The following is a 27,135-nucleotide window of genomic DNA, read 5'->3' on the forward strand; positions in this document are numbered from 1 at the left end:
GGTGAAGGCTATCAGGTCTTCAGGAACCAGCACTTGGGTGTGTGTGTTCGTGGCAGGGGGGTGGTTGTGGGTTGGGGCCAGGCAGTGGAGAGACTGGAGTGTCCGATCAGAGGGTGGATGTGTATTCAGTGGACAGCACAGGAAGTACTGAATTGCCTATTTTTGAAAGGGAATAAATGCCACTGAAATGCCACTGTTTCTCCGGAGCCAACTTAGGTCACTCCCGCGCCACAGGGTTAAGCGGTTGGCGTTGAGGGAACCACCAGGAGGAGGCCGTGAGGATGACCCGGGCCTGCCAGAGGTGCTGAACTGTGGGAGGGGAGCCGGGTGACAGTGACCCGCGAGAGCTTCGAGGGGCCCAAGGAGTAGAGGCTGCGCGGACGACCGAGGAGGACAGACCCCGGACTCTTCCTAGCCTCGCTCCCTGGGAGAACGGTGGAAGCCACCAGTAGCCAGGAGGAGGGGCTGGTGTGCGGATTCTGGGTTTGGAGGCGTCTGGGCGAGGTTATTCAGGTGGACAGTCGGAGGGGTGAGCTGGCCGCCCCAGACCGCCAAGACTGGAGGCCCAGACTGCTGATGCCCGAGAGGTGACAGCGCTGCGGTGGCAGCGGGAGAGACGAGCGACCTGCCGGGAACCGGGGCCCCGGGAGAGGACGCGCTGGGGGCGGGCGTGCGCGCGGTCTGCCAGCACACGTGGGGATCGGGGACACCCTTCCTCCTCGGCCTCACGGTGGGGCCTGAGCCGAGGCCGAGCCCTGACTGTGGCCCCAGGGCCTACAGCTGAGGGAGTTAGGAACCTCAAACCCGGTCCTCTTTCCATGGCCCCTGTCCCCAACCCACAGGCGCATTTATTAAAAAAAAAAAAATCAGCCCGCAAAGACCCGGAACGCAGAGGCCGGGGCTCCAGCCGGTCATTTTCTGCCTCGGGCCCGGGGAGGGCGGGGGCCTGGCTGGGTGGGGAGGCCCGCTGCGCCGGTGCGCGCGCCCGGGCCCCGGGAGCGCGCTCCGCCCCCGTCCCCACCGTGCGCGCGCCCCGCCCCATGTGTGCGCGCGCCCCGCCCCCCCCCGTGCGCGCCCTCGCCTCGCGCGCGCTCCGCGGAGCGGCCGGTGCAGCGGGGCGGGCGCGCTCCGGGCGGGCCGGGGCGCGGGCGCGGGGCCGGCGAGCCGGGGCGCGCGGGGGAGGCGCCGGGGAGGAGCGCGCTGCGCCGCCGCCCGGCCTGCCGCCGCTCGGTGCGGGTCCGCGGGGCGCGAGGAGCGGCGAGACCGCGGCCTGGAACAAAGGGAGGCCGGCGCGGGCGGGGGCGGCGCGAGCATGGCGGACCGCAGCCTGGAGGGCATGGCGCTGCCCCTGGAGGTGCGCGCCCGGCTGGCCGAGCTGGAGCTGGAGCTGTCGGAAGGTAACAGGCCCGGCGCTCGGCCGGCCGCGCTGTCACGGGGCCCGGGCGGGCGGGGGTCCCGGCGCAGGGCGAGAGCGGCCCCCGCCCTGCGGCTCTGCGTCGTCCGCCGCGGCCCCGGCGCCGGGGCCGGGGGGCCTGAGGGGTTCTGGGGGTCCGGGGCCGCAGGGCGGGCCTCGGGCCGGGGGCGCAGGACGGGCCTGGGGCTTGGTACGCAGGGCAGGCCTGGGCCAGGGGCGCAGGACGGGCCGCGGGCCAGGAGCGCAGGGCGCGACGCGGGCTGAGGCGCCGCTGGGGCCGCAGGACGGGCCGCGGGCCGGGGGCGCAGGGCGGGCCGCGGGCCGGGGCGGCCTCGCGCGCGGCCTGGTGGACCGGGCTGTGTCCTTGGTGCGCGTCCGAGCGCTGCCCACCGCGACCGGGCCGGGGGCGGTTCCGCGACGCGCGGCCTGAGGCGCCGCTGGCCTGGTTCTAATGCGAAACTTGTCGTTGGACTTGAGGGTCTAATCGCGGGGTCCGCGGCGTCCGGCCTGGACCGGCCAGCACCGCTATTGTTTCCGTGCGCTGGACGCGAAGGTTGGCTGGGACTGGAGAGCCCCCTCCGACAGGCCGGGTCTGTGCCGCGTTCCCAGCGGCTCATACTTCCAATTTGTGACAGATTCGCTACAGTGATTTCATGGAGTGTTATATACGGTTTCTCATTTTCTCTTAAGGCCGGGATCATGTGCTTAGCTGTCATAAGTTTTAGATCGGGGTTTGCTATATCTTTTTATAAAACCCACTAAAAGTTCCGAAATGTTGAATGTTGACTATAGATTTAGAATTCACCCGGCCCACCCTGGGAAGGCCACTAATACACTCGGGGTGGAGAGAGGCCGTGTCCTCTCAAATTTGTATTTGGAGCAGTTTAGTAGTGAACTCGTGTGTGTGTGTGTGTGTGTGTGTGTGTGTGTAATGGTTTTGTGGGGCTGGCAGCCAAAAAGTAGATTCATTGGTGCCAGTTTTCATCAGCTGGGAGAAACTGGTGTTGACCTGATGTTTTCCCTTTTAACACTTTCGGGGGGAAGGAGGTGATAAAGGTGGGGGCCTGGGTGAGGTGCCTCTTCAGATGGTGCTCTCTGGAAGGCTTCTGTTTCATGTTCGGGATCCTTGGGGGCTCTGTGATGTTCAGCTGTCCCACAGGAGATGTTTCCTGGACTCTGCTCAGCAGCCGCTCTCTGAGGGGCTGAAGGGGTGCAGGCACTGCTGGACCTCAGTGCCGAGCTCAGCTGGGGAGCAGAGCTTAGTCCACACTGGTGGGTAAGGAGTTCTGTGTGGACAGGTGGCTTGGAGGGGCGCAGGACCCACTAGAGAATATTTGCCCAAGTTCTTTGGCTTCATCACTGCTCACATGGGTTCTTCTCCCCTGCCCCCTACCCGCCACAGCTCTGCACCACAGCTGTGCTGTTTGCAACACCCTATCCTTCCTGCCTTGTCTCCAAACAAGCTCTTCTGCACCATCTGCCTCATCTTGATGTTGTGTCGGTATGCCCCTGTGCAGCCTCTGAACTGACCAGAATCTCTCTGCCTCCCCAGTCAGCCTGGGCTGGGCTCTCACCTTGCTTCTGCCTGTCTCGGACAGTGTGTGGCCCCTGGTGGGAGTGGCTGGTGTGAACGTGGACAGAACACACTCACTTGCTAGGTGGCAGTTACTGGTCACCCTCAGTCACTCTTAGACTGTGTCCCTGTTGCCCAGAGGATGGCAAAGCATGTGCTCAGGCTGGTTCTCTGTGAATACCCTGTGTCCTTGCAGATTTTAAAAAGGGTTTAATGAGTTTCTTATTGAGTGTCAGGACAGAGGAAGGGGCATGTGTTTGCATGCGCGAATCACATTATTGTTTCTCCCTCTCTAAACCTCCCTAGGCCTGGCTGGAAGACCCGAGAGGAGAGGGTTGTTGCTGTGACTGCCCAGCGTGAGCCGCCCCCCTACTCCCCCTTTAGCTGTGTCATCTTTGACTTGTGTTGTCTGCATTGGGTTGATTGGGTCTCTCTTTAAGGTCATTTGGAATTTTGTGTATTGTAACCATATAGTATAGTTTACCGGCTTAAGCTAGGTGAATCGATTTGCTTTTCAGTATTGTTTACCAGAAACCAAAGAATGAAAGGATCAGAAATTCTTGTCTCCTCACATTTTGGAACTTAAAAAATCCCCCACCATATCCACTTGCAAAGTGAAAAGTTAAAACAACTTTTAATGCTGAATTGAGAGTATTGCTTTCATATTTATCTTCAATCAGGATTCATATGAAGAGAATTCTTTTAAGTTAGTCATCATTTTATTAAAAGGCTAGAAAATACTGTGGAAACGTGTGTGGACTTTCTGGCACTCAGTTCTTACAGAGGAGCATGGAAAGCAGTTCCGTTTTCAGCACATAATGTAGGCTGAAAAACCAGAGTAGGCTATTCTCTCAGTGTTCTACGTGGCCTGCCAGCCGCTAATGGTTGTGTATAATCTAGATCAGTAGATGCTGGTCCAGCTTTGGTTTGCCCTGTCTGCTGTGCTGTTACAGACACTAATGTTCTGTTTTATGGGTCACTGTTGGGTGCAGGGTTGCAGATTGACTTCTTGGCTGCAGAGCTAATATTTCCACCCTCCTGCCCTGCTGATTGCCGCCTCTTTACTTTCCACTGTCTGTTGCTGTCCGGTGCTTCCCCTCGGGACACTGGGCTCCTCTCCCCAAAGAACTAGTGCCAGCAAAGAACAGGAGCTCTCTGTGGGGAGAGGCCTCTGATCCTTGCCTCTGGGGGAGTCTTGTGGGGCCAGGAGGATGCTTGGCACTGAATGTGAGATGGAGAGGAAGCCGGTGAGCTGGCTGGTCGCTGGGGGCCAGGTGGGGTGGTGAGGCTTTTTTCCCCCACACACTTTTCCCTGAATCATTTTTTCTTCCCTCTCCTCCCTTCCCTTTCCCTTCATTCTTGCCTTTTGGAATCATGCATTTTTCTCTTTGGCTTTAAGAGAGCCACTAAGTAGGTAATATGTGAATAAACATTATTTGGCTTAAAGGAAAACTTTAAATGGAAACATCAGCAAAGCAGAGCAGAAAGAGAAAATTTCTCAATAAAGGCAGACTCATGTCTTACTAAAAAATTAGCTGTTGATTGAAATTCAGCAATACATTTCTCTGTTAACTGATGGTTTGTGTCCTGGGCTGTGCATACCCTGGACTTGCAGCTCTAGAGGATCTCATCCCACTCTTTCAGCAATGGTTCCATTCTTATTTTGGTAGGACTCTGGGAAATTGCCTTGTGATACAGCCTGTGAAAACTGTGATGTTTGCAGAAGAGACGTCTGTTAGCTTTATACTTTGTGGTTTTTAATTGTGAGTGTGCCTACTGACTTCCTAACTCTTGCTTATGGGAGTTACTCAGTCTGTAAGGTCCTGAATTCCTGCAACTAGCAGTTATGTTCTATAATCGACTCCAACTTAACGTTTTCTAGTAAGTGCAAAACTGCCCAAGGGAGGTGGTGGGTGCCATCAGTTCATTGTACTGGTCAAGGAATCAGTCTTTTTTTAAGTTACAGATGAGTAGTTCACATGCAGCTGGCATAATCCTGTCACGAGGGTAAAATCTTAACGAGATGGCCGGTTGGAAGGTTTGTAGGTTGGGGGGCAGGCATCTTCAGGGCTGCCAGCACACTGGCAGATGCACCTAGCTCTGCGGCCTGAGCTCCGTCCCCTGCAGCCCCCAGCTGTTCTTGGCGGTACGTGTGAGTAGAGCTGGCCTCCCGAGCTGAAGTCTGGGACCACCTTCCACGGGTGGGGGAAGGAGACCACTGTCTCTCATGCAATCCAAAAGTTCTCCTCATTGAAAGGCAACAGTGGGCTCTGGAAAACAAGTGTGTGAAAAAAATGTTTTCTTCCAGAGTCTCACTGGTAACTTGTCACTGGGAGGGGAGGAAGGAAGGGGGTGCAGATTCAGGGAGTGACAGCTGAGCTGCTGCACCTGCAGTCGGTCCTCATGCAGTTAATAAAGCCCGTTACCTCTGGGGCAGCATGTCAGTGCTGGTCCCGGGAGCTGGAGTCCTTGGCTTGATAAATCTAAAATAAAAGATTATTACCTGAATTACAGATATTTACAAAATGGCAGCATTGATATGGGTGGGATGTGAAATGTGTGGACTTGAGTTTTAAGAGTTGTTCAGAGTTAGGAAAATTGTTACATTTGAATGTTCTTTTCTTGATGAGTAAATATAGATGTCAGATTTAGCTGGGAAGGTAAGGGCACATATTCAAGGCCCTAATGTGTAAGGTTGATCCCAGCGCTCAGAAGGTATTTATGGTGCTGTAGTCACACTTAGAGCTGAATGCCGTGAGGTCACAGCTGTAACAGTGACTATTTTGTTTCATTCTGGGCCCACTGGCTTTATATTCTTGTTATGGTTTGGAGGCTACGGGCTGTTGGATGTTATGAGTCACTTTTTGCCTTCCTCCTCCCAGCCTTTTTCAAATGAGAAGTCTCTTTTTTTAGAGCTGATTTTTTTTTTTTTAAAGCAGTGATTTATGGGATGAGTTGTAGCATTCTTCTGAATTGCAGAGAGAATGTATTGGATAATCTTCATTTTGATGTCATGTATATGGACTGACTCACCAGTTCAAATCCTAGTCATATTAAGGTTCTCATAATTGCTCAGGCATCTTCCTAAAATCAGATGCTTGCCTGCAGATATCGGCTAGGTTTTGCGCATCAGTGTTTTTCCTGGAACAGGGGGCACTTCACTGTGCGTGACATGATGGGCTCCGGCCGCTGTCGATGGTTCCCGTCCTCCAGTCTCTTTGTCTGTATGCCTCTACTATCACGGTTGCCAGTGGTGATTTTCCTTCTTCTCAGTCTTCTCGTGCTGCCTACAGAGGTCACCTGCTGTCATTGCCTCTGCACCTTTCTTTCTGCTGAGAGGGTCAAAAGCTTGTGACGTCTCAGAAGCAGCAGTTGCATCAGTTTGTTGATGATGTATAATACATAGTGCTCTCGAAGAGGAGACTCTTAAGTGAGAATTCATGTGTGAGATCACAGGAGTGGGGTTTGTACATATATGGCCCTTTCTTCAGGATTCAACGCGGTGTTAATGTTCATAAGCACTTAAGACTGGTAAAGTGGGGAAGGGCTGATATGTTGGGCTGTAAAGTCAACATGACAACAAGCAGCCTTCTTTTGGGGGAGGGGACTGGGGAGGTGGCTCTTTAGTTTTGCTGCTGCTGAATATTGTGCAAAATGAAATGTGCTCTGAGAATCACAAATTGAGATCCTTCTTTACCAAGCATTTTGTGTGATAGGTATGAGAAGTCAGGGGGAAAAAGACCCAAGATAGTGAGCACAGAAGCAGTCTGTGATTGATAGTGTTAAACAGATCTTTCCCTTCTGGGCTGCTGGTTTTTAAATCATATTTTTTTGCTTATTAGGTTGGAAAGTTTCTGTGTCCCCATGAAAAGATTGAAAACTGCTGGCCAGATCCAAACCAGTTCTGTCGGCACCAGACACAGCAATTCTTTGCATACTTGTCTGCAGTTATGCACAATTAGAATTTTTTTTTTACTGAATTATCTGGTTAGTCAAGTCAGGTATTTTTCTGTTTTTTTATCAGAGGAATACTAAAACATTTTAAAATTATGAAGTAAAGAATTCATATGGGTCCTGTTCATTGTGGGCTGGTTCATACCCCCAGACTCAGGTCTGAGCCTCTGGCCGAGGAGGGAGGTAGTTCATGCATCTGACTTCCCTGTGGCCACTCGGTGCTGGGCAGAGACGCTTTCTCCTAAAACCACAAGCAGTCTCTCGTGTCCTGACCACGTGTCTTACCAGTGTAGCTTGCCATGTGTCAGGCATTTATGAAACGTCCTGTTAGTGGGGAGAGACCCACCCATCCCAGTTTCCGTGCTGCCCAGTCTTAATCCTGCCTTCGTGGCTTTGTTTTGGATGTTCTTTTCTGTTGGCAGAGCCTCCTGTCAGGACCTCTTCACTCTTGGGAAAATCATGAGCACTCACTTAGAGCCCTGTCCCGTTTCTGGCCCAAGTGTCATGTCCCTGAGAAGATGTGGGTGGTGTGGCTACAGTGAAGGGGGTGGTGGTGTGTGTGGCTCCAGCTGATGCTTCCTGGACAGTTTACCTGAAATGAGAAGAGAAATGTAAACTGTGTTGCTAATTAACCTTATCAGAAGATTCTAGGTCTTTATGAGTAAAGTAATATAAGTAATGGCACCCCACTCCAGTACTCTTGCTTGGAAAATCCCATGGATGGAGGAGCCTGTTAGGCTGCAGTCCATGGGGTCGCTAAGAGTCAGACACGACTGAGGGACTTCACTTTCACTTTTCACTTTCATGCATTGGAGAAGGAAATGGCAACCCACTCCAGTGTTCTTGCCTGGAGAATCCCAGGGACGGGGAAGCCTGGTGGGCTGCCGTCTATGGGGTCGCACAGAGTCGGACACGACTGAATTGACTTAGCATAATGTAAGTAAAGATGACGGGCTTTGTTGCAACTAGAGCACATTGGGTCATGTCAGTGTCATGGTGACACAGATGACAAGATCTGTATTTACACGATTTTACCTGCACAGAGGGTGAGAACGGTAGCAAAGCCCGATGGTGTCAGTGGCCAGAACGAGTGAAATCTGGAGTTGGCCAGACTCGTTGGGAAGGACGGGTTCACCCCAGAGCCATCAGTCTCGGGGGCTGGGTTTAGTGGAGGGGGCACGGAAAGCACCAAGTCCATGTCTCACTCGTGGGTGACCTTCGGTGCTTCCCGAGCCTCTTTGGGTCTTTTTCTGAGTCTTATTTGTGGAGATTTGTGTGCAGATCCTGAGAATTCTCATGTGTGTCCTCTGAGGAGTCTTCCTCCAGATCTTCATGTGTAGGGAGGGTGTCCCCTGCTGTCAGATCGGGTTAAGAACCCTGCCTTCGGGACGGTTGTGGGGATCAGTGATACAGTCACAGTGTGTGCTCCGTAAACATTCATCCCCACAGTTCCCCCGAGGCGCTGTCACTGGGACAGGGTTTCCCAGCCCCGCCTTTCTCTCTGTGGTTTGAGTTACACGGATTGTGAGAGCGGCCCTGGGAGAAAAGCAGGGTGCGGAGTGTGAGGTGGGGAGGGCGTCTCTTAATAGTTGCTGCCTGGGCACTTACCCTGCCTGGAGCAGCTTCAGAGCTGTGAGGCCTCTTTTTTTTTATTTTAATGATAAATCTTCCTTTCTGGTGGACTCTCTGTGTCAATACCCCTGGAAACCCCCTTTTCAACCCTTTTACTTTTCAAGAGAAAAGGAAGGGTGTCCTAGGTCAGACTCCAGCCCAGGTGTGTCTGGCAAGGACCACCTGTTAGGTCACAGTCATTGAATCCGGGACCACGTGTGGATCTCCGCTCAGAGTCCTTCCCGGCGCCTCGTGGAGGCGAGGCTGACCTCCACTGGCCCTGACTCTGGAATCTTCCTCCTGGAGCTGCATGTTCCCCAGCCCTCAGTGCGTGTGGAGAGGGCTCAGCTAGCTAGCTTCTCCTTGTTTCCCATGACAGAGGACATGTATGCCACTACGGGCCACACAGGTGGGGCTGCGTGAGCCCGGGCAGCTCTGAGAGGCCAAGTCAGAGTCAGGCTCGCTGTGGCCATGACCCCGGGGCTTGGTGCACCCCCCACCCCTCTGCCCAGCACTCACCACAGGGCCTGGGCTTTTACCCTCTACAGTCACCTGGCGGTTATGTCGGTGGTTCTGTGTGGGTTTGTGAGTATGAGTGGCTCTTCTCATCAGTTTTTATAAGCTGCTTCTCTCTTCCTTTCTGGCTGCGCTAGGTCTTTGTTGCTGCCTGCAGGCTTTCTCTGGTTGTGGTGCGTGGGCTTCTCTGCGGTGGCTCCTGTGGTTGTGGAGCATGGGCTCTAGGGCGTGCAGGCTTAGCTGGGATGTGGGCCTGTGGGATCTTCCTGAACCAGGGATTGAACCCTTGTCCCCTGCTTTGGAGGCAGATTCTTAACCACTGGACCACCGGGGAGCGTTTGTGCTTCAGTGAAACCTAAGCTGGTTCTTTTAAAATAAAAACCGGAGATAGTCTGAAGCGCCTCCCCCGCCCCCCTGCCATGAACTTGTGTGTGTATGTGTGTGTGTGTAAGTCTCTCAGTTGTGTCTGACTCTTCGTGACCATGTGGACTATACAGTCCATGGAACTCTGCAGACCAGGATACTGGAGTGGGTAAGCCTTGCCCTTCTCCCAACCCAAAGTTATGTATAATAACGATTAATACTTGAGTAACAGCAAGTAATAGGATGGAGCTGTGTATGGATGTGTGCTCAGCTTCTTCTGACTCTTCTCCTCCCCGTGGACTGGAGCCCACCAGACTCCTCTGTCCGTGGAATTCTCCGAGCAAGAATATTGGAGTCGGTTGCCGTGTCCTCTTCCAGGGGATCTTCCCAACCCACGGAGTGAACCTAGGTCTCCTGCATCTCCTGCATCGCAGGTGGATTCTTTACCCCTGAGCCACATGGGAAGCCCATAAGGTAATCTTTAAGGAGCTGTTTAGGCAAAGGTGCAATTCCACTAAACTGAGGTCATTAAAAAACACCTATTTAAATCCAAAGAAAAATCAACTTGCCAGGGTGGAAACTCTTTTACTATGTACATTGTAATGTATCTCAGGCCCACACTTCTGTTGCAGTGCTGTGTCCTGTAGGGACATTCTGTCCACATGAGATTTGGTGTTTGGGTGATTTTGTTGTTTCATTCTGCTCTTCAGTTCAGTCCAGTCGCTCAGTCGTGTCTGACTCTTTGAGACCCCGTGAATCGCAGCACGCCAGGCCTCCCTGTCCATCACCAACTCCCGGAGTTCACTCAGACTCACATCCATCAAGTCAGTGATGCCATCCAGCCATCTCATGCTCTGTCGTCCCCTTCTCCTCCTGCCCCCAATCCCTCCCAGTATCAGGGTCCTTTCCAGTGAGTCAACTCTTCGCATGAGGTGGCCAAAGTACTGGAGTTTCAGCTTTAGCATCATTCCTTCCAAAGAAATCCCAGGGCTGATCTTCAGAATGGACTGGTTGGATCTCCTTGCAGTCCAAGGGACTCTCAAGAGTCTTCTCCAGCACCACAGTTCAAAAGCATCAATTCTTCGGCGCTCAGCCTTCTTCACAGTCCAACTCTCACATCCATACATGACCACAGGAAAAACCATAGCCTTGACTAGACGGACCTTTGTTGGCAAAGTAATGTCTCTGCTTTTCAATATGCTATCTAGGTTGGTCATAAAGCTCAAGTGAATACAGTCTTACTGCAAATAGTGGGGCTAGTTGTCCCCCACCAAGCCCAAAATTGACTTGGACCAAATGAAAAATAGCACTTGGAGTCATTTTGCTGTTGATACCAGAGTCCAGACTTTAAGAATTTGTTACTTGTACATAAATTAATATGAAAAGAAAGTAGAACTCTGCCTACTCTGTTTCTATGGTGATGAATTATTATTTAGCTGTTATACTGGTAAGGGATAATATAGGCATTTATAATGCTTGTTGGTGTTTTAGAATTTCTTGCCTGTTATTTGGAAGATCTGGCTCTGGACACAGGGATGAAAATAACCTTGATTTTGCTTTTTTCCTTCATGACTTGTTGAATTTGACACAGGTAGGATTCTGGTTGAAATCTCTCCTTTATGGAAAGTGTCTTAAGTAAAACACACTTTCTGAAAGTGTTATACAATGTTCTATCTCTCATGGATGCAGAGGAACAGAGCCTTGGGGAAGGAATGTGGGCAGAGGTTCCTTGGAGGGACTGCCGTTCTGCAGGTGACAAGTGTCTGCTGTGGCAAGTGCTTTGCACAGGAAGTAAACTTGTGGACTGGCTGTGTCAGTGGGGTTGTAGGGCAGTCTGACCACTATCACTTATTCTTTCTAAGATTTATTTTTTGGTTGTGACGGGTCTTCGTTACTGCATGCAGACTTTCTTCAGATGCAGTAAGCGGGGGCGCCTCTTCGCTGTGGTGTGTGGGCTTCTCTTGTTTCGAAGCAAGGGCTCTAGGGCGCACGGGGTTCAGTAGTTGCGGCTCATGGACTCTTGTAGTTGTGGTGCATGGGTTTAGTTACCTGCAGCATGTGAGATCTTCCCAGACGAGGGATCAACCTGGTGTCCCTTGCATTTCAAGGTGGATTCTTAACCAGTGGACAACCAGGGATCCCCTGTCGTTTATTCTTGAAAGATGATGTGAGGTGGAAGCAGTATTTAGAACACTAGCATTTCTTGAATAGAAGAGATGAAATAAACCTTGTATATCTCATGGTGTCTTAAGGCTTTCAGCTCTTTTCATGTTGACATTTTTTTACTCCTTTGAAAGTATTTTCTGGGAAAATGACATTAGCTTCTTTGTATAGATAAGGAGACTTCAAACGAATAGAAACTCATGAGCACTAGAATATTGGCTTCGTGACACATTTCCACCATCACGAGTTAACTGAACCATTGGGCGGCTTTCTTCTGAAGCAGGATGGGGACCCCATCTTCTCCTATGAGATCTGCAGGAGCTCTGGAGTCCGGGGGGCTTCTAGGAGGGTGAGCAGTGGGCAGTCTCCTCCCCAGCAGCCTGTTCCTGTCAGAGGAAATCATTCATCTTTCCCTTGCACAGGGTTGTAATGGGTGGAGGCTTACGCTGCACATTTTCTTTGCTGTCTGCCTCTAAATTTATATTTAAGATTGAGTCTGTCATCTAGGGGATGGATATGTGGGTGTTCACCATACACTTTTCTATATGTTTGAAATTTTCCTGTTTGTCGTGGAAGATGAACAGCATCCTTTAGAATCAGGAGACTGGATCAGGTTTATCAGAAATCTTCATTGTTTTGCTCAAGAGATGATGCTGTTAATTCTTGTGTTGTTTCCTGGAAAAATATTTAACTTGAGGTTCCAGGAATAACTTCTTCAGTGTCTCTACAAGAGTGACCTCTCTCCGAGCTTCCTATTACTAACCAGGATGATGGCGAGTGTGTTTAAGCCACCAATCACTGACAAGGTGATCAATCTTAGGTCTTTTAAGCAGAGTGCTTTTCTTCCAAGCGGACTGCCTGTCTAATGACCTCCAGGCTTTGCAGAGATGGGGGCCATGTCTGATGGATGTGAACCACCCGCTCTTGGTCCCCAGAGAACTGGAGTCTTGTCGGTAGGAGTGGACAGTGCATAACTCAGACTTTTAAATCAGATGTTGCAAAGTAATGTCTTTTTTTGGCATGAACAGAGCTTGTTATCTGTCTGTTGGGGAGGACACCTACATGTCTCAGGGCACCACTCCCTGATTGCTCACCTGTGCTAAGCACTGCATTAGGTGTCTACATAGATCACTTCTTTTTTTGAAGGACATTTGTCTCACAAAAAGGGAAGCACGTTAGCAAGCTTGCCTGGGGCCCTGTGGCTGAGTGGTGGGTGCCACTTGGCTGGTTTGCCCTGGAAGCCCTCTCAACACCAGCCTCCTCAGTTCTGGCTCCTGACTGGACATCACCCTCATGGAGTGAGCCAGGAGTCCAGCTCACAAATGGAGTGTGGAAGGAGATACCAAGTTTCTTGGTATGTGTGGTGACTTCTCTTTTTTATGTATTTACTTTCACATACCCTAATAATATGTTTTTTTCACCTGATAGAACAGTTAATTACCAGCCATTACTGGTACAGAGTTCCATGAAGGATATTTTAGGAACCTGTAGTCTCAAAAAAGAGCCTTTATATTCATAACTATAATGTTCTTAATAACGTTGTTGGGATTGTGGCTTTCTTTTGTTTCTTATTTTTAGATCCTTGAGTGGAAGCTATTTAGTGATTACTCATAATTGTGAAAATAATCTAGCAATGATAGGAACTTGTTAGGGAAATCTGTGTTTTCCTTTCTTTTATGTAGATAACAATATTAATCCAAGTAAATGTTGGCAGGAATGACCATGTGGGTAAGATTTTTATGTGATGTGGCCATCTTGAGATATCGTCTCAGGACTTTTCTAGAGCACCTATCTTTATTCTCAGTACGTGAACGCTCCCCATTCCCTGATTGTTCCCATTTGAACCAGAAATTTGAATCCACATGTCCGAGATGGCGCGCGCATGTGTGCGCACGTACCGCCGTACTGTTTTGCTGTGAGAGGGGCTGTTTGAACACTGCTTTTGGACAATTTCCAGTCTCGGTCAAAAAACCTGTAACTTCTTATTAGTAAAGGTGAAGATTCTAGAGACCATGGACTATTCTATCTCCAGATCATTTTTGTGTATTTATAGTTGTACCTGTTCTGTTAGCAATGAAGGCCATCAGTCTTGGCCTAGTCAGGCCACGCTTATAGAATTAAGGGAAACAAGATCACTTCCAGCTTGTTTTAAATCTAAAGCTGCTAGCTATCTCCATAATAACCCAATCTTAAAAATGATACAATTAGACTTTTAGTGAATTAAGTTAATTTGGTTATCTACAGTTGAATCATTTCACTGCATTGTGAATTAACTTTTTTTGATTTCTTCATGATATGGAGTCAGTCCAGAAGGTAGGCTGTAGCCTTAGACCAAAGCATTAACGTTGTTACTTGTCACTTGAGACCAGCTCTGGGGTGATAGCCGTAGCCTGGGTTTAGTTCCTGCTTTCTACCTTGTTCTTGATTCCGAGTCCCTCTTGGTCTGCCCGTGTTCTTTCCACATCCCTGCTCCATCCTTCTGTTCTGTTGGCTTTCCGACCCATTGTAGATGTGTGTGAGGGAGAGAGGGTTCTAACTGCTGTGAATTTTTGATAACCTGTGGAAAGGACTTTGTTTTTGAGCAAAACACCTCTAAATGAACCTCCAGTCACCTGAATATCACGGATTTGTGGACTGTGGGTGGAAAGTTTTAATTGTTTTTTGTGGGGTTTGGCTGACCTCTCTCTGCCCCACCGATTACTCCTCCCATCCCGTGTACTCAAACTCTGCAAGCCTGGTCAACACTGTTAGATGCAAAATAATGAACAGAGCGCTATAAATAAGAATTCACGTGTTGCCACACAAATACTTTCCCTGTCATTTCAGTGTGGATTGCTGCTCCTGTGGGGACCCTGAGGATTCTGGCCTTTGTTTGGAAGCACCTCACAGTAGGGTGATATGAAATGTGAAATCGGCTACAATATTGTTATCACTCACAAGCAGACAACAAAGATACTTTCATCAGCTGAAAATTAGGACGTACTCAGTTTGGATGTTGGATGACCTTTTTGAAAAATGCATCTGGCTTTCGTCACACCTTGAAAGCTGTGCTTATACTGTTTTCTGTGTTGTACTTAGAATGTCTACAGTTCTTAAAGGATATATTTACTTATTTTAAGGAGATAAATTATTTTACAGTAAAATACTCTCTGGGGATTTAGGTGGAATAGGTTTGCCATGGCTTCCCTCTGGTGGCTCAGTGGTAAAGAATTCGCCTGCTGATGCAGGAGGCACAGGAGATGTGAGTTCAATCCCTGGGTCGGGAAGATCCCCTCGAGAAGGAAATGGCAACTCACTCTAGTGTTCCTGCCTGGGAAACCCCATGGACAGAGGAGCCTGGCGGGCTACAGCCCATGGGGTCACTAAGAGTTAGACACGACTGAGTGAAGTTAACACTGCCCTCCTGCACACAGGTTTGCCATATTGTCCACTGTTTAATACCAAATGTAGTGGGCTCTTAAGTGGCCGACATGCCACACCACCTTGCAGGTGTGTACTTGGGGGGAAGTTGTGTGTGTGTAAGTGCGAACATACACACACACACACGTATATATAACTGGTTCAATCACCTTTGATTCCAAAGATGGGTAGAGATTGTTTTTGGCACATGAGAGCTTTTGAATTGTTCTGTTCCTTAAACATTTATTTCACTTGCAGTTTATTGAGTGAAGCTGTGTTAGATACTGTGAGAGTGGTGACAGCTGTTTTTATAAAGACAGGGCACAAGCTGGTGGGAAGTTCAGTATCCATCAACGAAAGTTGAGAAGGCCCCTGTGAGGCTGTGTGGAATCAGGTGCCCAGTGAGTGGTGGCAGCCGGGAGGGCTCTGAGTCAGAGGAGGGAGCCGCTGGGCGCCCCTTCGTTGTGCCCAGGCATCTGTGTTTGGGGGTGCCATCCCAACCCTGCTCTCCGCCTGGCTGGCTCTGGCTGCGGCGTGGGACTGGGCTGGGCTCAGGCAGGAGGCCCGTGGGATCGTGGCACTGGAGCCTCTCCTGGCTTTCAGAGGCCCATGAGTGCTTGTTCATGTTCTCCGTGTGTCCTTCCTCTCCCCCTGCCCTGTGTTTCCTCTGGATCTGTGCTCATGGCCTGTACTCATGGCAAGCTCTGTAGTTGCTTCCAGCATGGGGACCAGTGCTTATCATGGGGGACCTGCCTGTGGGGGTGGTTCCTGGGGGAGCACAATGTCCCTTTGTCTTGTGGGCCTGGGGGAGCACAATGGCTCTGGCCCTGTGCTCGAGCCTAGGCACCTGTTCCCAGCCCCCTCCCCAGTCCCCACAGGGTAGGCCGTGGCCTGCATGCTGGGTGGCCACCTGTGGAAAGCCAGTCTGTGACTGTCACTGCCCTTGACACTCACACAGGTGGTGACACTTGGCCCCCGTGGACAGCCAGGCTCTGCTTCACCATCCGTGTGTTCTCTCCTGTGGAAAGCAGGCCATTTACTGTGGTTACCTGGGAGGCCGACTGCCTGCCCCAGCTCCCATTTTCAGAAGGGTGGTCTTGGGTGGGACCAGGGTGTGGGTCTCCAAGTGAGTCCGGTGCAGCTGGCCAGCCTGTGGGAGCTTGGGGCCTCCCCATCCACTTCGAGCTAATTGTATGTTTCTTGGTACAAGACTGTTAGAGTAGAAGGAAAAGAAGTAGATGGTAGGAAATTCTAGTTGAGTCTCAATGCTGGGAGTATTTGGGATAAGTAATAGCATCCTAGGCTTTATGTTCAACTTTCCCAGTAGGTACAAAAGGAATAATTGTGAACAAATGGCAAGCTTGAAGAAAATGGAAATCCACAATTGCATTGTGTGAACTTTTATTTCAAATTTTTTATCCCCCGTGTGGCTCAGACAGTAAAGAATCTGCCGGCAATGCAGGAGACCTGGGTCCGATCCTTGGGTCAGGAAGATTCCCTGGAGAAGGGAATGGCTACCCACTCCCGTATTCTTGCCTGGAGAATCCCATGTACAGTCAATGGGTTCTCAAAGAGTTGCACACGACTGAACAACTAACACTTTCACTTTCCCATTAATGCAGAGGAGGAACACTAAGAGTGGGCTTCTCCCCTGTCCAGCCTGCAGGCGGGGAGCCCAGCAGAGATGGGATTGGTGATGCCAGGTGTCTGCCAGCCTCAGTGGTCACTGTGGGTCCTTACACGTTCAAAGTTGGGGTGGAGCCTGAGCCTTGGGAGAGAGGAAGGGGACTTCTCTGAGGGGTCTGCCCCCGACTGCCAACCTGTGCCAGCAGGCTGTGTTCAAGGAAGCAGGGATGCTGAGCCCAGGGTTGGCTTTGTGGTCTGTTCTGGGCAGTAGATCCCATGAGAGAGAAGCTCAGCTCTTGTTTCTTTCTGACGCTCGCACGTTTCACCTGGTTCCTGTGGTTGATGGTTTCCAGGGAGGTGGTGTGGGGCTTGCTCAGGGGAGAAGCAGCTTTTCACGTGTGTTGGGAGTTCGGTCATCCCCGCCTGGTCACATGGTGGTCAAGACTTAACCTCTACAGACTTTTTAGGGAAAATGCAGAATCTTCTGAACACCTGTGTATGCTTTTCTACTGAAAAGGTTATTCATATACTGTAAAGCTTTCTGGAACTGTTAATATTATTTTCCCTGTTAGAGGGGATTGTTAGTGGACTTGTACTGTTAAAAACCTTGTTCTAGATTGTCTATTTACTGCTTACTCTTTCCCACTCTTCTTTCCCTGAAAAAAGCACCGGTTACAAATGAAGTTAATAATGAAATAGAGGTCACAGAAACGTAACAGTGTATTAAAACATGTTAAAATATGTACGTATACTTTATACAAGTCATCAAAAAGGGAAATAAAGACCGAGAGGACCCATGGTGCAGAAGTCTCACTGTGATGTGACCTGAGTCTTTAGAGCTCTGTGTTACTTCCTCAAGGTCAGCTTCCAGGCGGGTCTCTCTTGACCAACCCCGGAGTAAAGAGTGAAAGATGGAAAGGTGATTTTGGCATTAGCCAGTCATAACTCAACAAACTTGTTTTATTAGTTGATAATTTAAAGCATTTCACAGTTATACAAATTTGCTAACGTAATTTTTTTTTTTTTTAAGTTTTCTTACTGTATGTTTCTTCCGGAGTCTGTGACAACTTGCTGACTTTTCTGCTATTCTGAATTACAGTGTGTTGAATTAGGAGTTGTAATTCCTTCTGCTTTAATATTTATTGAAAATTTCCCTATATATTTTTAGGTGTATATTTGGTACAGTTTAAAATGTTTGATACACTACAATTTTAAAACATCACAAGTATTATTATAGGATATAAATTGATATTTTTAGAAAGTAAATAAATATAAAAATTGGGACAAAGATTTAAAAAAACTATCTGTAATTTTACAGTTCAACATAATGCCAAAACATTTTATTTCTCCATATCATTTGAATTAATCCAGAACTATAACTAAGTGGTGAAACAAGGTTGATGCTATGTAATTTATAACAATATGTTGTATGTATCGTTGTGTTAGTTTATTGAGGGAGTCATTCACCACACGAAACAGGCTTTTGTTCTTTCTAAGTAAAAGCAAGGTTCACAGTTAAATCTCTTTCTCAGGCTCACAGGAGGTGAAGCTGGCAAAGACCCATGATCAGGATTGCTGACCGGATAATTTCTAGTCAAGAACTCACAGAAGTTCAGTGGACTTCCCCAAACTAGTCCTCCTTTTCTTCCCCCTGGAGCAAAATAAACTTGCTAGGAACTTACATTGTGTCTTATAAAGGTCTGTCTATCACAAAGCACTGTGCTTGGTTAAAGAAAAAAAGGCAGAAGAAAGTTTACACATGAAGATGCCTCTGAACTGAACTATGTTGAAAACACAGAAGCTTAATCCTTTTGATTTTGGATGTTAACCCTTTATCAGATAAAAGGATTGTAAATAACTTCTCCTGCTCTGTAGGCTGCTTTTTCAGTTCATTGATGGTTTTTCCTGCTGTGCAGAAGCTCTTTAGATTAATGTATTCCCACTCGATTTTGCTTACATTGCCTGTGCTCTTGGTGTTCTTATCCAAGAAATTATTGCCAAGATCTTGGTCAAAATCTTTTCCTCTGTGTTTCTTTTAGAAACTTCCAGGCCTTACCATTAAGCTTTTAATTCATTTCAAGTTAAATTTTCTGAGTGGTCATTTTCTGCTTGTGGTTTTCCAGTTTCCCTAATGCCACTGATTGAAGATACTTTCTCCAGTGTCCTCATACAGTTCAATAGCAAAATAACAAATAAGTCAATTAAAAATGGACAAAGGACCTAAAAAGACATTTTTTCAAAGAGAACATATAAATGTTCAACAGGTACGGGAAAAGGAATCCAGATCCCTAATCATCAGGGAAATGTGGATCAGACCCCACTGAGATATCATCTCACATCTGCCAGAATGGCCCTCATCAAAAAGACAACGAATAACAAGTGTGGGTGAGGGTGTGGAGAAAAGGGACCCTGCGCACTGTTGGTGGGAATGTAAATTGGTGCAGCCACAATGGAAAACAGAACGGAGGTTCCTCAAAAAGTTAAAAACAGAAATACCATAAAATCCAGCAGTTCCACTCTTGGGTACTTTTTTGAAGAAAATGAAAACACTGGCTTGAAAAGATAAGCACCCCCATGTTCATAGCAGCGTTGTTTACAATAGCCAAGACATAGAAGCAATATAAGTATCCGTGGACGGATAAACAGATAAAAATGTGTGTGTGTATGTGTGTACATACACGTGTACAATGGAAAGAACAGGAAGAATAGGATCCTGCTCTCTGTGACAACATAGATGGGCATTATGCTAAGTGAAATTGTTGTTTAGTTGCTCAGTCGTGCTCAACTCTTTTGTGACCCCATGGACTGTAGCCCACCCGGCTTCTCTGTCCATGGGATTTCCCAGGCAAGAATACTGGAATGGGTTGTCACTTCCTTCTCCACAGGATCTTCCTGATCCAGTGGTTGAACCTGCGTCTTCTATATTGCAGGCAGATTCTTTACCACCGAGCCACCTGGGAAGCTCCAGTGAAATTAGCCAAAGACAAATACTGTATCATGTATATACAGTTATATTTGTCAGTTGATGCTTTCGAGCTGTGGTGTTGGAGAAGACTCTTGAGAGTCCCTTGGACAGCAAGGAGATCAAACCAGTCCATCCTAAAGGAAATGAGTCCTGAATATTCATTGGAAGGACTGATGATGAAGCTCTAATACTTTGGCCACCTGATGTGAAAAACTGACTCATTGGAAAAGACCCTGATGCTGGGAAGGATTGAAGGCAGGAGGAGAAGGGGACGACAGAGGATGAGATGGTTGGATGGCGTCACCGTCTCGATGGACACGAGTTTGAGTAAACTCTGGGAGTTGGTGATGGACAGGGAGGCCTGGTGTGCTGCAGTCCATGGGGTCACAAAGAGTTGGACACAACTGAGCGACTGAACTGAGCTGATTCTTGTCACTTACACTTTGGAAAGTTGGGGGAGGAACTTGATCCTTTAGGCCGGGCTTCTCAGCTGCAGCTGGTGGGTGCCCAGTGTGTGCACCGTGAGACGTTGAGTGTCATCACTGCCTCCTACCCTCAGGTGCCATGAGAACCCTCGCTCCTTGCACTCTGCCCCTGGCTGAGAACCACTGCTGTTGCTGGCATGTGAGGCATGCAGGTTACACTCCCCAATCAATAGCTGTTTCTAGTTTCTGGAAATCTGGTTGTGTGACATAGTTCAGTGTTGGTGTTTGGTTAGACAGACACACAGGCCTTACTGTCCAGACCTCAGTGTGTGTGTTTTACAAAGACGCAGCCCTGCTGATGCCTGGATCCTGCATGTTTGTGTGGCCGTGGGCACGTGCGCTTCTGCCTGTGTGTGTCTGAACCTGACGTTTCCACTTCTGGGGCGCGGCTCCCCAGGGGGAGCTCTGAGCTCGGAGGTCCCAGTCCCCCTGCAGACTTTCCTCACTTCTCAGTGAGGGTGGAGGGTGACCCCACTGCCCTCCGCCATGTTCCTTTGCTGTCCCAAACCAGGTCCAGTGTGTGGGTGGTTTCCCTTCTGGCCTTTCTATTTGTTAATTAGTTTAGTTGCTTCCTTTACCATCCCCGAGTTTCCCATGCTTTTTTAAAGCTGGATGTGGAATTACAACAGAAATGCAGCCTGTGCCAGAGCAGTGAGGGGCACAGCTGGCCATTTAGAAGGAGAGTTTGGAGCGAACGGGGCAGCGGTTTAGGGTTATGGGCGGCCCTGGGGAGATGGGGCCCTGGTGCTGCGGAGCAGGAGGCCAGGCTTGGGCCGGGGGAGCCTGGAAGAGTGGTGGGTGGGGGGTGGGCCTCCGGGTAACGGCGCTTCTCTGGGGAGGACGAGCCTGCAGACGGGTGGGGGTGGAGGGAGAGGCCGAGAGCCCAGGAAGGCGCCCAGAGGACCTGGGAGCCCTCGGGGGTCTTGGGCTCATGCCTATGGGTGTCGTCTATACCTGGTCTTGGGGTGACCACCCCACACAGAACATGGTTCCTGGGCCCCTGCTCTGGGACCCTGCGCCCTGAGATCGGGTTCATGATCGGAGCCCACTGGGAGTGTGGTCCCCAAGTTGTCTGATTGCATTTTGAAGCAGCCACGTTGGGGGGCCAGGCGCTGGTTCCCTTCTTCAGTCCCATGTGTCCCTTCCTCTCTGGTGCTGGGTGACGGGCGGGCGGGAGTTAACAGCGGAATCTGCAGAGCCAGCCTCAGGCACACTGGCTCCGAGCTGAGGGAGGGGGAGGGGAGAAACGTGCGTTTTCACTTGGACACTGGGTCCTCATGCAAGAGAAAAGCATGGGATTTTTGCCAGATTGTTTAAATATTCTAATTGTGCTCACTTTTATCATCATTATATGGGAGCCGGGGGTGAAAGTAGCTGAGAGAAGGGAAACATTTAGGAGAAGTTCAGGTTATCACTTGTGTTCTGATTCTGGGGTTTTGTCTGAAAATGCCACTTTTATTTTTGGTAGGATGCTTTTTAGCACTTGTGCTACAGCATTTGGAACTCTGTATTTTTGTGATATGTTCACTGGGAGGTGTTTAAAATTAGATTCCTAGAAATCAGCTGTGGAGCGCGTGGCCATACCTCGCACCTGGCAGGGAGCCCGGCCGGCGGCAGTTCCTGGTGTTTGCAGGATGCCCAGCACCTGGGGTCTTCTCTGGGTCTCAGGACCAGCATGGTGTCCTTACAGCCCTTCCTCAAGTGAGCCTTATGGCCCTCACGGCTGTCAGGCGGGTGCGTGTTTTTACTGTTGTCCTGCTTCTTCCACTGAGGGTTACTCTTCCTGCAGTTGCGAACAGAAAGGAAAGGGGCATCTTCCTGCAGACTCCGAGCTCAAGCTGAGCTGCCCCGGTCACTTCTGTGCATTTCTGGCTTCAGAGGGACCCATCCTGGGGTTCGCTTTTCTGACTTCCCTGGTTCACTTTACCCTGGTGTTATTTCTGAAGGCTGTTTCTTTGCCTTCAGTTTTGAAAGCTGTGGTTTGGTTTCCAAGATGATGAAAGGGTGGTGAATAGGGCGTGGAAAGAAGGAGCAGGAAGGGCCGGGCGGATTCTCTCTTCACTGTAGTCAGTAGGAAACCACTCAGAAGAAACATCAAAGTGGGTCAGTCCCAGGAAGTCCTGGGGGCATGTGGGACCACCTTAACCCTAACCATACTTCTAACCCCTAACCCTAAGTTCTAACTCCTGACCCTAACTCCTAACCCCTAACTCCTAACCCCTAAACCTAACTCCTAACCCCTAAACCTAAACCTAACCCTAACTCCTAACCCCCCAACCCCTAATCCTAACCCCTAACCTCTAGCCTCTTACCGAACCCTAAACCTAAACCCTGACTCTAACCCTAACAGGCCTGTTTGGCCTTGTCACGGGGTGGAGAAGGAACACCCTCAGTGTGAGGCCTGAGCCGCGTCTTGGCAGACTCTGACCATGACTTAGCTTCGTTCTCCTGGTGGCTTTGGCTGGAGCTGGGACAGCTGCTCTCAGACCCGCTATACTTTCTCCATGAACTTGAGTGCGTCAAAGATGTGGGAGGTGGTGGCCTGACCCCTCCCTCCTTAAAGCCACAGTCGCTGGGAGAGCAACAGCATCAGCAGAAGTCCAGGCTCCTTGGGGTGGGTCAGGCACAAGCCCTTCTTCCTGAGCTGCCTGGCACCCCCCTCACTTGTGCTGGCCTGGAATCGTCCGTATGCTTTGCGCCTGTGGTCCCTGACGAGAGCGCGGGGAGACTTCTGCCACGCCCTCCACACGGGACGGGCGAGTGTGCCCGACGATGACTCTGCTGTTTCCCGGGAGCCTGCCATAGACCTTGCTCTTGTCCTCGTAGGAAACCAGAGACACCAAAAGAAAAAGCCAGGGGAGGCCGAGCTGTAAGAAATGGCTAATTGTGTAGGAGAGGGAGTGGCGCTGGTTATAGAGTGTGCATTTCCTATGAATAGACGTCATTACGTGGAAATGCGGTGTTTATAAAGTCACATTTGAATATTTTGAGAAGAGCTTAGAGAAGAGATGCTGTTAAGTGTGACAGGCTTCTTGGGGCAGTGTCTGCACATACACCGGCAGGACGCTGTGTGTAGCTGGCAGGGCAGAGCACCCACTTCAGGCTCTCGGTTCTTCTTTTCTTCACTGTGAGAACCAGGACTGAACCCTGTCCTGGGAGCCACACTGCGAGGGGCTGCTCTATCTTCCTTCTACAGCCCTTCACTTCTCAGGACGTTTGATGGCCCCTGTGTGCTCTGGGAAATTGATGTTCTGTGTAAACAAGTGCATCATGCCTGATACATGTCACATGCTCAGTGGCTTTTAGCTGTTGTTAATTTTCCTGTTGCGTCTCTAATGTGCTGTCCTTCATTTGAAGAAAAGGGCACATGTGTATAATACATAGCAAACAGTGTGGAGAGAACCAGAGCCTTTCACGAGCCGAGGTTTCATTCTAACGAAAGCAGAAATGTGCTGGGAACCCCCAGGACTCAGGATGCACACATGGCCCCCTAGACATTTTCACCATGCATGGTGCTGCCTGCCCAGCTGCTGTGCAAAGGATTCCTAATGATCTGGCTTTTCTCCTCTTTCATCGGTGGGCTTTTTAGAGAAACCCTTAGTTGTCAGAAAAGCTCGATGCGTTGTGTGATTAGAGGTAGCTGTGATGAGGGGACACCAGGAAGCAGTGTCTGGGGGAGGTGCTCTGCTCTGTCACCCCAGGGGCCGCTCTGGGTGCCATGTGGGGGCAGCTCTCATCCCTAGCCTGTCCCTCAGCAGTGGGGCTCCTTTGGGGGACCCTCTCCTGAGCCCTCTTTGGGGGAGAGCAAGTGGCACGGCCTAGTGCTGGGTCCTCCCGCGGAGCCTAGGCCCTGCTGCTGGCAGCTGTGACCCTGGCCCAGGAGACATGTCTACAGGCATCTGTGAGCTCAGGCAACAGGCAGGAGCCCTCCAGGAGGAGCCAGGACCTCCTCTGCTGAGCTGTGCTGGCTTCATCCTTTCCCAAGGCCTTAACAAAGAGAACTTGGGCTTATGAGCTAGCCGCAGGACCATTTGGTGTGCTTTTGGCATTGCTGGCCCTGCTAGGAGCCATGTCCAGCTGCTGACCGGTAGGGGCCTGTGGCCCCATCCCAGTGGAGGACTTAGTGTTTCTGAGTCAGGAAGTTCAAGGATGGAGAACATGCTGATTCTCCTTTTAATGTGTAGCAGATGGTCTCTCCAGCAAGCTCGAGACTCAGAGCTGTGGGACGACGGGCAGAGCCCCAGGTGTAGGCGGAGGACTGGGTGTGGGTGCGCTTTGCCTTACGCCCCTCTTGCCCTCGAGGCCCACCTTCCTCGCCACATCTGCTCTGATGAAGATGCTGTGGGTCACAGGGCGTCCTGGGGTTTCCATGCCTTTGGTCTTCACACAGTTTGGATGGTGGTGCGGGACTTGGGCACCCAGAGGTGGGAATTCCACCACCTATTTCTGGGACCCAGGGTGACTGTTCGCACTGGGGACATGCTTGCTAACTTGGAGATTTCTTTAGGGTTTGTGCAGCTGTCTTTGTGGGAAGCCCTGATGCTTCTGCACACCTTGGAATGAAGATGCATCAGGAGGAGTGGCTGGGGGCCCTTGGACTTTCTCAGAGGCCTTGTCTTGAGGCCGGTGCCTCAGTCAGAAGCCTCAGGGCAGCGTCTGTCCCCATCTCTCCCCCCCACCCCCAGCAGTGGCTGCACAGCCTGGCTGAGCCTGGGGGGTTCGACTGAGGGGCTGCCCCGTGAAGCCACGGGGTCGGGCCTGGTCCTCTGCTCCGGCGTGGTGTTGGCATTTCAGGTCTTAGCAACATGCTTCTTGAAAATTTTCAGTCTCTGACATCCAGATGTTGTCTTCTAATCAGAAATGAGTGGTTTCCAATAGGAGGAAACATGCATGGTGGGCCTCTGTGACATGCCTACATTCAAATCTGGAAACACTCAGTTCTGGAGGGAGATGCCGGGCCGCCCGCCCCTTCCAGGGAGATGTCCCGCTGGAGGGACCAGTCTCGTGGCCCTGGGTTCCAGGTATTTGGCTCACACCGCATGTGGGAGGGGAGGGTGAACCGTTTGTGTTAGAAGGAAACATTTGCTTGGCTCCAAAATGTGAGTGACTGTGGCCATGGCTGGAAGACTCCCCTACCCTGGGTGTGATGTCCATTTCACCACCTGAAGTGAAGACTGGGTGGCTGGTAGATTTCCCCCTGCCCTTTCTGACCACCCTCGGGCTCCATGCCGCCTGCTGCCCACAGGTGCCCAGTAACATGCAGGCACCCCAGAGGGCGAGGAAGTGGTGACTGGGATACCTGATGTGCTGGGTGCTGGGGGCTTCTGTGTTGTCCCCTCGTGGCTGAGAGAGGCCTGGCTGCCCCAGCCTGTGGTGAGGGCCCCCGGGGCCATGACATGGCAAGGGTTTGGGGTTTTCAGGGAAACACTCACAGTTTAGCAGGATGAAATCACAGTGCAGCCCGCACAGCACTGGCTAAGAAAGAAAGAGCAGGATCTGTGTTTCTGGTCGGGGAATGTGCACAACAAAGTGAAGAAACAAGACAAAAAGGTCATCTCCTGTGATCCCGTTTCTGGTAAAAAAATAAAAATAAAAGATGTCCCTGTATAGATTCGTCTGATTAGAGGAGTTGTGTGGAAAGGGGCTTGGGGTGAGCCCAGAGGGATGATTTCCTGTTACTTCCCAATGATTTTGTTTTTCAAAGCAAATAGTGAAGTGGGATTTGAGTGGTGGATTGGCCTGGCTGTGGAGACGTGTGGATGTCAGCCTGGAGCAGTGTCGACTGCTGACAGAACTCGGGGTCCCGGGTCATGGGCAGGGGTGGCTGGGCTCCTTCTGCTCCTCAGGAAGGTCCTGGTGTTCCATTGTGTCCCCATGAGTCCCAGAACCCTTCTGTCTTGGTCTCCTTCACAAGTTACTCGTCACTCATGCCTCACCGTCAGGAGGGATCGCAGGTTGGGGTGCTCGTCTCGTTTGTCCGGCTGCTACATGCCCCACGATGCTTACATGGAGAGAGTTTTTCTGTGCCAAGAGTGGTGTTTGGAAAATCCCCAGATTTTAAGATAAGGAAAATTTTGAGACTATAAAGTCATTTAAATGAATATTCCTAGTTGCTTTCAGGGGCCTGTGTTCTTATAAGGTGAAAGTGAAGTCACTTCAGTCATGTCTGACTCTTTGCAACCCCATGGACTGTAGCCTGTCAGGCTCCTCTGTCCATGGGATTCTCCCGCAAGAACACTGGAGTGAGTTGCCATTTCCGTACCCTTTTGGGAAACTATTTTCTTTTAATATATATTTTATTGAAAAGGCATTGAAACAGTTGAAGAAAAACTTGACTCTCTTGCATAACATCCTCAGATGGATACTATAATTATAGCATTCACATACATTCTGCCATATCTTCTGTTTTTTAATGAACATTGTAGTTTATTCAGTCCATCATGTGGTCCTTTCAGAGTTCTGTGGTGAGTCCCTTGAGCCGAGTGCTGGGTACAGAGACAGAAATGAGAGGCACATGTGGACCCTGGTCTGGTGGGGCCGATGTGCCCAGATGAAGGGGCCAGTGACGCTCGGGGGCCTGGGGCCTGGAGCTGGGTGGGGCTGGAGCAAAGGCTCTGGGTGTCTGTGCCGAGCGGGAGGGTCTCTGGGTGGATGTGGAGTTGGTGGGCCACTCCCAGATGCAGGGTAAGGGCTCTTCCCACAAGGAAACTGAGTACCCTGCTGGACAGCTGGGTGGACATGACTTAGGCCCACAGTGCTGTCTCTGCCGCATCCGTGTGGCTGTGTTACTGGTGTGTGACAGGGTAGTGCCACACCAGAATGTTGGTGCCACTAGGTCCCCTTCAGGGGCTTATGAGAAAGGCTTCCTCTAACTTCATATGCTTAATGATTTTCTGCCAGAAAGAACCTGTTCTTCATTTATACTAGAGGATGATTTGGCAAGTGATTTGGGATTTTGGCTTAACTTAAAAGTAAGTTAATTTTATCTTACAGTCCTCTGATGTGACTTCTGACTTAATTATTCAAGGAGAATTTGGATAGTACTCACATGCTGTGTTCTCTGGCT

General features: G+C 50.2%; 1 protein-coding gene across 1 annotated transcript in view; it reads left to right on the forward strand.

Annotated features, from left to right (window-relative positions):
* Positions 1-1,067: 1,067 nt before the first annotated feature.
* The window catches only part of DIP2C (disco interacting protein 2 homolog C), a 292,751-nt gene continuing 266,683 nt past the window's right edge, over positions 1,068-27,135 (forward strand). Inside the window, 1 exon segment of the mRNA XM_070381226.1 lies at positions 1,068-1,397. Within this exon segment, the coding sequence (XP_070237327.1) occupies positions 1,313-1,397 (85 nt within the window). The 5' untranslated portion in view covers positions 1,068-1,312.

The sequence above is a fragment of the Bos mutus genome, chromosome 13 (genome assembly GCF_027580195.1).
Source record: "Bos mutus isolate GX-2022 chromosome 13, NWIPB_WYAK_1.1, whole genome shotgun sequence".
Classification (NCBI taxonomy): domain Eukaryota; kingdom Metazoa; phylum Chordata; class Mammalia; order Artiodactyla; family Bovidae; genus Bos; species Bos mutus.